At 35.4% G+C, this 14,101-nt stretch overlaps 1 protein-coding gene across 1 annotated transcript in view; it reads left to right on the top strand.

The window, feature by feature from the left end:
• CCDC30 (coiled-coil domain containing 30) overlaps nt 1-14,101 on the top strand; it is a 118,588-nt gene that overhangs the window by 20,756 nt on the left and 83,731 nt on the right. The window contains exons 6-7 of the mRNA XM_072771624.1: nt 8,349-8,420; nt 13,682-13,797. Coding sequence (XP_072627725.1) covers nt 8,349-8,420; nt 13,682-13,797 — 188 coding nt within the window. The remainder of the gene's footprint in view (nt 1-8,348; nt 8,421-13,681; nt 13,798-14,101) is intronic.

Raw genomic sequence — 14,101 nt, 5'->3', positions numbered from 1 at the left:
ACATTTCTGATGATGTTTTCAATGTAATTGATATTTTCTCAGGGTGGAACATGAGTGCATTGGAAAAAAAATCTTCTAAGACAAACACATAGAAGTTTGATAAATGGCTTCTTTTTGTACACTGTCTACAAATTTTTACTGAAGCGTAAGCATAACATACCTACCAAAATATGCACAACTCCTAAGTGTGCACCATGTGGTCCAAGAAGCTCCCAGCATTCCAGAGCCCCCTTTGTTTCTTCTTTCTAGGTCTACACCCTCTCTTCCATCCAAAAGTAACCACTATCCTGACTTTTAATACTGTTTCTGAGTTTTGACTGCAGGTAATATGCATTTTTAAATTTAGTTTGTTTCTCATGTTCAGTCTTATGTCCATGAGATTCACTCTGTTGTTGCATGTAGCAGCACTTTGTTCACTTATGCTGGTTGTATAATATTCCACTGAATAAACATATAGTTTACTTTATCTAGCCATTCTACTGTTGGTGAGCATTTATGTTGCTTCCAGCTGTGCTCTGTTATGAATAGTGCTATGGATGTTCTTGGACTTACCAACACATTTCTGATTGTGATATACTAATTATTGGATTGAATGGTTATGTGTATAACCTACTTTGGTAGATAACTGTTATACTGTCTTCCAAAGAGTTGTATTAATTTAAACTCTGCTCAGCTGTATAGGAGACTGGTTACTCTACATTTCTTGTCAGTATTTGGTATTGTCAGTCTTACTAACTTTGACTTTTCCGATAAATGTGTAGTGGTATGTAATTATGGCTTTAATTTGCATTTCCCTGATGGCTGATGAAGTTGAAAACCCTGTCATAATTTGTTGTTACTGTTGTTGTTGCTCATCTAGATATATTCTTTTGTGAAGTACCTGCTTAAGTCTTATATATATTTTTCCATTGGGTTGTATTTTTTATTAATTTGTAAAAATTCTTTATATATTCCTGGGGCAGCTGGCTGGTTCAATCCATAGAGCATGTGACTTTTGATCTTGGGATCGTGAGTTCAAGCTCCACAATGGGCGTAGAGACTACTTAGTAGCAAAAGAACAAAAGAAATTTAAAAAAATTCTTTTATATATTCTGGATATGAGCCTTTTGTTGGTTATAAATGTTACATTGGGGTTTTTTCCATATAGAAATGTTAATATTTTTCAAGTTGGGTTTAGCAGAGTTATTATTCTGTATGGCTTCTGGGTTTTCATGTGTAAAAGCCTTTTCTATATCATTACAAGGTTTTTGAAAGTATTCATCCCTTTAGTGTTTTATTGCGCTTTCATGGTTTCATTGTTATATTTCAGTCTTCACTTTATCAATAATTTATTTTAGCATAAAGTTTAAACTTTTATCCCCCTTTTATATTTATAATTTACAATGACTAAGAAATTAGGTCAATTTTCAAATGCAGTATATAAGTTACTTTAGGATTGTATCTTTAAAGTGTTAAATGTTAAAACAATAATGATTCTGCTGACTTGATTATGGTTTAAAAACGAAGAATATCAGAGAGGTTGGGATTTTGTTAGGAATGTGTTTTAAACAGTGTACACAAAGGAATTTTTGGAATATGGAATTGTTCTATAATAGGGTTTGTGATTATACCACTATATATATTTGTCAAAATTCACTGTCCACCTGAAAGGATGAATTTTTACTGTATGCAAGCTCTACACCCAACTTTTTAAAAAGTGAAAGAAATTTGGCTTTGTGAATATGATGAAAAGCAGTCTTTGCTACTTGTAATATGGAAGGAGAAAGGAAAAGCAGGACACTCATTCCTCTTAGTTACATTTGGACACAACAGAATACCATCACATGGCACCCTGTTCTATAACCAGTTGGCTGGTCTCATAGATCCTAAACTATTAACTGAACGCTGTCTCTCTACAGTCAGTATACTGGGGGACTGTTGGGAAGTTAAATTATCAAGTCCTTTAAAAATATATGTACTATCAAAAAGAATAAAAATAAAACAAAATAAAATATTAGTACCAGTGTGTGCCCTATGTATAAAATTCTTGACTTCTCAGTTTATAAGTCAATGTATTTCTAGGTAACTGTGTTACATGACAATGTTTACCAAGTATTAGTCTACTTACAACAAATTTATTTATTTATTTATTTATTTATTTATTTATTTATTTATTTATTTGAAAGAGAGAGAGCGTGAGGGAGAGGAGAGGCCAAGGGAAAGGGAGAAGCAAACTCCCCACTGAGCAGGGAATCTGACATGGGGCTCAATCCTAGGACCCCAAGATCATGACCTGAGCCAAAGGCAGCTGCACAACCGACTGAGCCACCCAGGTACCGCCAAACTGACTCTTTTAAATGAAGTACTCTATTTTAGTTTATTTTCTATCTCTCTCTATATCACATCCAAAAATTTGGATGAGAATGAAAAACTCTGGATAGTAACAAAGATATTTATTCAGAATAAAACAGAATTCATGTGAGATATTTAGAGTATTCTTCAATAAACAAATTGAAATAAAAAGATGAATTTTTTAAAATTTAAGGGAATTAATAACCAAATATAACATGTGGCCTTTATTGGATCCTGATTCAAACACATTTGTAACATTGGTGAAAAAATTGGAAATGTGAGTATGTACTGGATATGTAAGGAATTGTTAAATTTCCCTAACCACATGTGAAGTTTATGTTTAAAAAGAGTTCTTATCTTGTAATTTAACTATAAAGTAAAATAATGAGCAACACTAAAAAAAAAAGATTTCTTATCTTTTAGAGATATATAGTGAAATATTTATGATGAGTGATATGGTTTCTGGGATTTGCTTTATAAAGTGTCCTACATCAACCTACACAAAAATTGACTGCAAAGCTAAATAAGAGTTAAAACTATAAACCTCTTAGAAGAAAACAGAGTAAATAAATCTTCATGATCTTGGATTAGGCAATAATATATTAGTTCAGCACCAAAAGCAAAGGTGGTAAGAGAAAAACTAATAAACTGGACTTAATAAAAATTTGAAATTTCTGTATTTCAAAAGACAACATCAAGAAAATGAAAAGACAACTTCCTAGACTGGAAGCAAATATTTGCAAATCATATGTTTGATACAGAACTTATATTTAGAATATGTAAAGAATTCCTATACTCCAATAATAAAAAGAAAGTATGATTTTAAAATGAGTAGACATTTCTCTGGAGAAGATATATGAATGGCCAGTAGGCACATAGAAGATGCTCAACATCATTAGTCATTAGGAAAGTGCAAATTAAAACCACAATAAGATACCACACACAATCACTAGAATAAATAGCTAATAAAAAAAGACAATGACAAGTGTTAGTAAGAATGTGGAGAAATTAAAACCTTCATATAGTGCTGATGGCAATGTAAAATGATACAGATACTGGAAAATAATTTTGAAATTTCTCAGGATTTTAAATGTAGACTTATCATGAAGCCCATCAATTTAACTCTTACGTATCTACCCAAGAGAACTGAAAACATGTGTCCACACAAAGACTTATATGTGAATGTTCCAAGCACTATTATTTACAATAGCCAAAAGGAAGAAATGACCCAAATGTTTATCAATTGATGAATGGATAAACAAAATGTGATATATTCACTTTGTGTAGGAAATAGTTAACAGAAAAAACTTGACGCTGCTATCCTTAGAAAGGCATGCTTGAAGGTCAGTCCTTGGATAACATCTGGGAACTTGAATTTTGGGAAGGTTCTCACCATTCCCTAACTGGTAATAATGGCTCACTGTGCCTTAATGTTTGTACAAACTATGTGGCTTACACTTACTTATTTAGGGTTCCTGGATCCCAATTTTAATGTGGAAGAGGGAGGTGTCTCTCATTACGACCAAGCAGTTCTTGGACATCAGTTGGGTGTCCTACAATTCAACTTAATTCTAACACTATTTTCCATTAATTCTAACACTGTTCACCTGGATATAGTGTTGGATTCTACAGATTAAGGCTCAGTTTTGTTTTGTTTTGTTTTGAAGAGAGAGAGAAAGCATGTGCCTGCAAGGGGCAGGGGAGGAGAGAAAAGGAGAGAGAGAATCCTAAGCTGAGCATGGAGCCCCACCCAGGGCTTGATCTCACCCCAAGATCATGAGCTGAGCCAAAATCAAGAGTTGGACGCTTAACCAACTGAGCCACCCAGGTGCCCTCCTCTTTTTTTTTTTTTTTTTGAAAAGATTGCGCAGATTAAGGCTCAGTCTTATAAGACTGCTCCCCACCTCCTCAGATGCCAGTTGCAAGCCTAGGGTATCACCTGTGTGCTTCTGCCAACTGGGTGTAGATTGGAAGTTCTTTATTTATTTATTTATTTATTTATTTATTTATTTTTAGATCAGAAGTTCTAATTACCCCTCCTTGGGTTCAATTAATTTGCTAGTGACTAACAGAACTCAGAAATTCTAACATTTTGTCACAAGGTTACTGGTTTGTTATAAAAGAATACAAATCAGGAATAGCCAGATAGAAGGGGATGCCCCTCTGAGTGCACCATCCTCCCCAAATCTCCATGTGTTCACCAATCCAGAAGCTCTCCAAACCCTCTCCTGGGTTTTTATGGGGGCTTCATTACATAGACATGGTTGATTAAATTATTGGCTATAGGTAATTGATTCAACCTCCAGCTCCTCTCCTGTCCCTGGAGGTCAGAGGATAATTGGAAGTTCCAACCCTTTGTTTGATTTTTATTTTATTTGTTTAAAGATTCCATCCATTTATTTTACACACACACACACACAAACACACACACACAGAGGAGAGAGAGAGAGAGAGAGAGAGAAAGCGCAAGCACAAGCAGGGGGAAAGGCAGAGGGAGAGGGAGAAGCAGGCTCCCCACCGAGCAGAAGCCCAACGTGGGACTTAATCCCAGGACCCTGGGATCATGACTTGAACCAAAGGCAGATGCTTAACTGATTGAGCCACCAAGTTCAACCCTTTAATCGCATGGTTGGTTCTTCTGGAAACCAGCCTCTGTTGTTAAGCGTGGTCCAGGAGTCACCTCATTAACATAAGATGCCTTTATCACTTTCATCACCTAAGAAATTCCAAGGGTTTTAGGATCTCTGTGCCAGAAATGGATTGAAAACAAGACCAAATACATATTTCTTATTACAAATCACAGTGCCACAGTGCTGGGCACCTCCTTTCCTTCCAAGAAACTGGAATTTTGGTACTTGATGGGTAGAAGGTGGTATATATGTGACCAGCCCCAAACAAAAATCTTGGGCACTGAGTCTCTAGTGAACTCCTCTGATAAACAACATTTCACACATGCTGGAGAAATTAAGCACATCCAAGAGAAGACTCTTGGGCACGTGAGCCTGATTTCCTCTGGACTTTGCCCCATTTACCTTTTAACTTTGTTGATTTTGTTTTGTATCCTTTTGTTGTAGTAAATCTTAGCTGTGAATATTAGTATATCTTTTGTCCTGTAAGGCAAGTCCTAAGAGTCACCAAACCTGGGAGTGATTTAGGGGACTCCTAATATTCATGCAATGAATACAATTTGCCTATAAAAAAACCAAAATACTTATACTTGCTACAACATGGATGAATCTGAAAAACATAATACTAAGGAAAAAAGTCAGATGCAAAAGGTTATATATTATATGATTCCATTTATGTGAAGTGTCCAGAAAAGGCAAACCTATATAGAGAGAAAGTAGATTAGTGGTTGCCTGGGGCTGAGATCAGGGCCAACTAAATGGTCATGAAGTTTCTTTAGGGGGTGATAAAATGTTCTAAAATCAGATTATGGTGGTGGTTGCACATATGTAAATATACTAAAAGTCACTTAATTGTACACTTAAAATAGGTGAATTTTATGTAAATTGTACCTCAAAAATTATACCTCAATAAAGCTGTTAAAAATATAAGAACTGGAGGAAATAGATATATTAGATAGAAAGCTAAGATGGTCTCCAAGAGCCCCACTTGGTGTAAATATTCTTTTTACCAGTTAATTCAATCAAATACAATATAGATGCTCCTGTGAAGAGCCTTTACAGATGTAGTTAAGGTCCCAAATCAGTTGCCTTTAAGAAAAAGAGATTATCTTGACCTGATCAGATGAGCCCTTAAAAGGGCTTAGTCTTTTCTGGGTGAAAAATACTCAAAGTAGGAGAAGGATTCAACATGAGGGAAATTCTCCTTTGCTGACTTTGAAGATGGAGGAGACCATGTGGCAAAGAATGTTGGTTGCTTCTAAAAGTTGATAGAACTCTGTATATATATGTAATATTTAAGGATGCAAATGAAACAAGATTGGCTATGGCTTAATAATTGTTAAAAGCTGGATGATAGATATAGGTATTTCCTTAACTATTGTATCTACTTTTGTATATGTCTGAAATATTCCATAGTAAAAGAAGTTCTAAAAAATTATCTAGGGTAACCATTAAAGGAATAGACTTAGAAAATTAAACTGTCAAATAATAGAGAGGTCTCCGAAACCTACAACCAACACAGTGTTAGAAATATTACTAGTTTAAGAGAAATAATGGAGAGCTATGATTTTCACATGTCTGCATGAGCATGGCAGGAGAAGCTAACCTGGCAACGTGAGTTAATGCATTTGGTGGTCTCTGATATATTTGAGTTTTGTATATGATATATTTGGCTGTATGTGTTAATGTAAAAATGGGTTGCTGTTGCTTTTTAAGTGGAAATCAAATCAAATGTTTGCAGAACCTCTCGATTACCTCCTCAGGACTTTAACCTTCCATAAAAATTTTATTCTGAAGGATAAATACTGAGCTTCCCAAAGGCCTTTCTGGTTTGGCTCTTGCCTATCTATATGGCTTCATACCCTATATTTCCCGTAATCCTTTGCACTGTAGACCCAAGGAGTATTAAACTACATGTAGTTCCCAGAACATTCAGTGTTCTCTTACTCACTCTCCTTCCAGAGACAAACATATTAGAAAACCATGGTCTTTTTTTTTTTTAAGATTTTTTTTTTTTTAATTCATGAGAAACACAGAGAGAGAGAGGCAGAGATATGGGCAGAGGGAGAAGCAGGCCCTCTGTAAGGAACCCGATACAGGACTCAATCCCAGACACCCGGGATTACACCCTGAGCCAAAGGCAGACACTAAACTACTGAGCCACCCAGGCGTCCCAGAAAACCATTGTCTTAATAAAACAGAAGCTATTCTCACATCTCTGGCATAGCATACTCAAACAGACCTGAGTTCAGATCCCAGCTTTATCATTTACCAATTATGTGACTCTGAGCAAATTGCTTAATTTTTCTGAGCCTCCTTTATCTTATCCATAAAATAGGAATGCTAGTATTTGCTTTGAAGATTTGTTATAATGTTAATATATCTGACACTAGTAGCTGCTGCTGTTGGTAGCAGTGGTAGTAACTATTGTTATGGTCAGGAATATAATTTTAGGTGAATCTAGTAGATCAGACTGGGATTTACTCCAAAGAATTGAGCGTTTGGGGAGTAATAATAAAACATGCACAATTTTGCTGATGTATTTACTTTGTGATTAGGAATGATCTCTTATAAGGGTCATGTTAGCCTCTTACTTCTGAGAGGTTCTTCATCCTGACATAGAAGCCCACCAAACATATCACTGGTAATGACTAGACCCAAGGAAGCAAAGTGATAAAACCTGGATTAGAGAACCCAAATCCAATAGACTCCAGTGCCCCATGTCCTTGCCCTGTACCATTTGGCCATCTTCATATAATTCTTCAATAGTATCAAAAGGTATTTCCTGAAATTTTGTTGTCTTGATGTTTCTAGCAACTACTGGTAAAATTATTTTTTAAAAAAGTTTTGTCTTATTTATTTAGAGCGTGCATGCATGGGGCAGGGGAGGGGCAAAGAGAGAGGGAGGAGGAGAGAGAGAACCTCAAGCAGACCCCCTGCTGTGCTTGGAGCCTGACGTGGGGCTCAGTCTCACAACCTGAGATCATGACCCACGCCAGAATCAAGACTTGGATGCTCAACTGACTGAGCCACCCAGGCACCCCACTACTGGTAGAATTCTAAATATTACTAATTGAAGGAATTAATTTTAAATATTTCTGAGTGTAATTGAAGCTGAGAGTATCATGCTTAAAAAGTTTAGTTGTTCCTATTGTTTATTGTGATCCAAACTCTTCAACATGGACTCAGTTAGGGAAACAGAACTCTTGCGAGACTGCACAATCAGGAATAATGATAGGGTGCAGTGAGAACACTAAGGGGAGTCTGGAAGAGTTTCCTGGAGGTGACATTTTGTGGAAACTCAAAGGACAATCAGCAGAAAGTGAGTTTTCCAAAGAAAGGGAATGCTAATCATTTGCTCCTTACAGAAAGATTTTCTTTTTTCTTTAGATTCTGCACTTGAGAAGGCTCAGCTAGAAATTAAGAAATTGAAAGAAAATTTGACGAAGCTGCAAGAAAATGGTGAGTGATGCATGTTAGCAGATATGATTAATAATACACTAAATAATAACAAGTGTATTATACACAATTTAACATAATGTCTTTAATAATAGTGATAAAGCACTATTGTCACTGTTATTATTTCTACTACTATTACTGCTACTACCACTTATTTCTTACTAAATAGCAGGCATTCTATCTATCAGGCACTTTATATGCATTGACTCTAATCCTCACAATTCCAAATAGTGAGTATTATCATTCCCATTTCTTAGACAAAGAAGCTGAGTTATGGCAAGGTTTAGTGAGTTATCCAATAGCTACACTGAGTATTAATGAATTAAGTAATATAGGGCTGGTATTTGAACCCAAATATATCTAACTCTAAAACCTGTGGTCAACAGAAATAGCACATATTTTACTACTGAGATCAAGACACATTATGATGAATTTAGCAATACTTCATACATACTTGCTCACTGGGAAGCCAATAGGCTTGGAATCCCTGGTGAATTAATCTGACCCTAGCTGAACTATGTAAAAATGCTACCAGATATAAATAATACAATGAACTTTGAGTGTTATAATGGTAGCAACTACAAAAATAATTAAAATCCTTTACTTGTTTTAAATAATTCTAAAACTAGGTTTCCCCAGTGATATTGTGATTTATAATAAGAAATATATATTTGGTCTTTGGCCCTGTTTCTGGCACCAAGCTTCAAAAACCCTTGAAATTTCCTGCAATGGGAGTGATAAAAAATGTCTTTTATTATCTTAAGGAGGGCTTTTGGAAAGCCCCTAGGTTACCAAGGCTGGAAGGGGACAGCCGGTAGAGATTGAGTTCAGTACTAATGGCCAATGACTTCATCAATCATGCCTATGAATGAAGCCTTTGTAAAAATCCCAAAGGACAGGGTCTGGAGAGCTTCTGAGTTGGTGACCACATGGAGATTTGGGGAGAGTGGTGTGCCCAGAGAGGATATGGAAGCTCCTCACGTCTTTCCCTATGCATCTCTTCCATTAGATTATTCTTGAGTTATATCCCTTTATAACAAACCAGAAATCTAGTGGATAAAATGTTTCCCTAAATTCTGTGAGCCCCTCTACCAAATCATTTGAACTAAGATGATTTGCAACCTCTGATTTATAACCGGTCAGTCAGAAGCACAGGTAACAACATGGATTTGTCTTTGGTATCTGAAGTGGTGGGCATTCTTGTGGAACTGAGCTCTTAACCTGTAGAATCTGATGCTGTCTCCAACTAGATAATGCCAGAATTGAGTTGAATTATAGGATACCTGGCTACTGTCCAAGAATTGCCTGGATGTGTGAGGGGAAAAAATCCACACATTATAATTGGTGATTAGAGTTGCTAACCCTCCTTTTCAAAAATATATCAATGCAATTATAAAATGAACACTACTTTCTTAGGAACTGAAAAAAAATAAGAAAACAAAATCAGTAAAGATAAAGACTTAAGGATAGTACCAACCAACATGACCAAATTAATAATTATAGAAAAGTCCATCAGATTACACATACTTTTCAAGTACACATGGAACATTCTCAAGGAAAGGCCATACTGAGCCATCAAACAACTTTCTGTGGAAGAACTACAATCACACAAATTGTGTTCTCTGACCATAATGGAATTGAACTAAGAATCAATAACAGAAGTATGTTTAGACAATCTCCAAATATTTGGAAACCAAACAAGATATTTCTAAATTGCCATGTGATCAAAGAAAAAATTACAAGGGATATTAGAAAATATTTTCCATGAATTAACTTGAATGAAAATGAAAAAAAAAAGCATATCAATATTTGGTAAAAGTAACTAAAACAGTACTTAGATGGGAATTTATATCATTTAATGCTTATACCAGAAATCAAGAAAGGACTCAAAGTGATCTACACTTTCACCTTAAAAACCCAGAATAAGAAGACCAAATTAAATCCACATCAAGTGCAATGAAAGAAGTATTAAAAATAAGACTTGAAGTCAATACAATTAAAGACAGAACCACAAGAGAGTAAATTATGGAACCAAATGTGGTTATTTGGAGGGATCAATAACACTGATAAATTTCTAACTTGATTGATCATGAAAAAAAAAAAAAAAAGAGAAGACAACAAATCACCAATATAAGAAATGACAGGAAGAACATTTCTACAGACCAAAAAGATAATAAGAGAATATTTTGAACAACTTTATGCCAATAAATTTGAGGATCCATATGACTTGTGCACATTTCTTCAAAGACAAACTGCCAATCCTCACTCAAGAAGAAATCTGCCGGGCTGCCTGGGTAGCTCAGTCCTTAAGCATCTATCTTTGGCTAGGGTCATGATCCCAGAGTCCTGGGATTGAGCCCCATGTGGGCTCTCTGCTTGGTGAGGAATCTGCTTCTCCCTCTTCTCCTGCTTGTTCTTGCCCTCCTTCTCTCTCTCAAATAAATAATTAAATCTTAAAAGAAAAAAAAAAAAGAAGAAGAAATCTGCCAAAGGAAATAAATTTGTAGATAAAAATCTTCCCATGAAGAAAACTCTAGGCTCAGATGTCTAAGAAAAATTTTTTTTCTGAGAAAATTTTTAAGGATAAATGATATCGATTTTACATAAAGTCTTCCAGAATACTTTCCAGCTTTTAAGTGGTCAGCATTACCCTGATATCAAAACCAGACAAAAATACTACACTATCACTAATGACTATAGAAGAACTTGTAAAAGTACAGAGAGAAAGGAAAACTTTTGGGGTAGCAAAATTAAGTTGTGTTTATCCACAGTGGATTGGCTAACTAAATGACTGTGCGTCTATGAATAAGAAGGATGTAGATCTATGTGCACAGACATGAATAGATGTCTATGATATATTATCAAGTTAAAAAAAGCAAGCTGTAGAGTAATATATGTAGTATAATGTTATTTTAGTTTTTATTTTTTGGATGTGTGTGTCTGTGTGTATGCCCATAGGATGGCTATGAAGTGGTACACATTAATGTATGACAGTGAAGACACTGGAATAATTTTGTATAAGTTGTAAATAGCTGCTACCCTGAGTCTTTCAGCTGTCTACCATCTACCTCAACTATCTGAGTCCTTCCAACCCCTTGTCTTCCCAGGCATTAAAGGGATAATACTTGGCAGTTCTCTAGAACTCTACTCCAGAGCTACGTTCTTATAGGTGAGGACCCATACTTTAGCAGTTGATAAATACTTTTAATACAACCCTTGTCTGTATATGCATATAAAATATTTTGATGAATATTTACTAAGTATTAATATTATTTTGGGTCATCTAACCCTTTGAGTAAGGGTTAGATGAGAATATTCACTTGAAGATAACTGTACAGTTTTACTTTTAAACAAAAAGCCTATATTCATTTGTGATCAGCAAAACATATTGCATTTAAAAACAAGCCATTATTTGGGATGCCTGGGTGGTGGAGTTGGTTAAGTGTCCAACTCTTGGGTTCGGCTCAGGCCTGATCTCAGTGTCATAAGACTGAGCCCTAAAAAAAAAAAAAAAAAAAAGACTGAGCCCTGAGTCAGGCTCCCGTACTTAGTGTGGAGTCTGCTTGGGTTTCTCTTCCTTCCCCCTCTGGTCCATTCTCTCTCTCTCTCTCTCTCTCTCTCTCAAATAAATAAATAAACCTTTAAAACAAGCCATTATTCAACTGCATTTTTAAGATTTATGAAAATTAAAATTCTGGTAACATTCAGTGTGGAGAAATGGGCAGAATGTAACTTTGTGCAATCTTTTTAAGGAGTGATTTGGCAATATCTATTAAATTTTCTAAATGCACATATCCTCTGATCCAGCTTTCCCATTTCTGGGAATTTGTTTTTTGGAAATAATTTCATAAGTGCCTAAAGATTGATGAACAAGGATAATGATTTTAGAATTATTTATAAGAGTAAAGCGTCAGCAATGCACCTGAATCTTCTTCAGTAGGGGAAAAGTGACACACATGATGACACATTTGGACAATGGTGCATTGTACAGAACAAAATGAGAGACTGGATGAAGATTTATAGTTAATAAGTGGTATATGAATAAGATGGACTAAAGAGTAGAGAGAAACAAATTATCGATATGACAGATGGCATCGCCAAAATATATATTGAGCAAAAGAAGCCTGACATGAAAAATACATATATTAAGATTCCATTTGTAGGAAAAGCAAAATCCAGTAAAACTAATCTAAAAATAGTTGCAAATGAGAAATGGATGGCTTTATAAGGATTGTGCTGTAAAGACATCCATGACATGTTCACAAGTGGTGAATTTGCAGACAGATTATGTAGCATTGTTTAAATCTTTAAATATTGCACAGGCCAAAAACCAAATGTCTCTGTCTTTGCCTCTGCCTGTCTCTCTCACTCTAAATCCACACCCACTCACACATAGATAGGGTGGGATTGTGAATAATTTTTCCCCCTTTTTGGTACGTTTTCAGAATTTTTCAAATTAAAAAAATACTAAGGGAGAAAAGTAGATGGGAAGAGGAAAACTAAAAATAAAGAAAGAACATGAAGAATAATTAATACAAAACAAGTGATGAAGAAGGAAAACAAAAGAGAATTTAAGGCAACAGAAGAAAAATAAGAAATATGAGTGGAAGTGGCTCAAAGAAACAGCTACAAATTTAGGAAAGTCTCAGGCAGCAAGTTTGCAATATTGAAACTGATGAAAGCTGGAAAGAGCAGGTCTTAACATGAGGTGCTAAACTCAGAGGGAACTACCATTTTATGGGCTGTGGTGGAGGCAGAAAGATGATTTTGATGCATGAACTTGATTTAGCTAGGAAAATCTGGCTGTCCACGGCTCGTGGCTCATCACTTGTCATCTGTGGGGCCTTACTGTTGCTAAGTAGAAGAGAAGAGTCTAGGAGTAATATGTGATATGTAAGAGAGGACCACAAGCAAGATAGGAAGTTGATTTTCTCGATTGTTTGACTTTTAGGAGGTAGGCTCCACGGCTTTAAAAGTACAATTCCCTAAAGAACCTCTGTTGCTGGAAATCCTATTCTCAAAAAAATCCAGCTCATTAGTCTAGTGTGAGAAATAAAAAAGTTCTTTTCTGTTTCAATAGGTTGTTAGAATATTCTAGGGCTGGACTTGAGAGCATAGCAGCTCTCCTGTGCAGAGATCCACATATGCAGAAACATGGTAGGACTGACAAGAAGCCAGGAAATAGTACTTCCTTAGTTTTAAAGTTAGTACCTCAAATCAAAACTTTGATCCAGTCGAACCAACTGTGTTCTGTTCTATTTTAGATTCAGTTGACCTACAGAAAGCAAAGGAACATAATCAGAGACTAGATGAGGAAATTCTGGCTTTAAGGAATCGGGTTCGATCACTTGACTCAGAAAAGAAAATGCTTGGAGAAGTGGTAAGTTGTTCAATGTAATTTTTCTTAGAATTTATTTAAATGTGTTTATAATAACAATCAGCAGCTAGAGCACTGTATACATATGATTACTGAGGACCAATCCTGGTGCCTATCATATCCCAGATAGATGCCATACTCTGACCTAGATGCAGTCTATCAGTATTTATGTTTTATACATTTTAACTACCCATGCTAAACAGTAATGTTAATGCTATTATGTCAGTTTAGGATCTTTTCTTTTTAATAAGGATTTAGGTAATAGTTTATACTTAATTTACCAAATAGAAATTATTTCTCTATTTTA

Source organism: Canis lupus, chromosome 13 (genome assembly GCF_048164855.1).
Source record: "Canis lupus baileyi chromosome 13, mCanLup2.hap1, whole genome shotgun sequence".
NCBI lineage: Eukaryota > Metazoa > Chordata > Mammalia > Carnivora > Canidae > Canis > Canis lupus.
The sequence above is the reverse complement of the archived record's forward strand: the minus strand, read 5'-3'. Positions and strand labels throughout refer to the sequence as shown.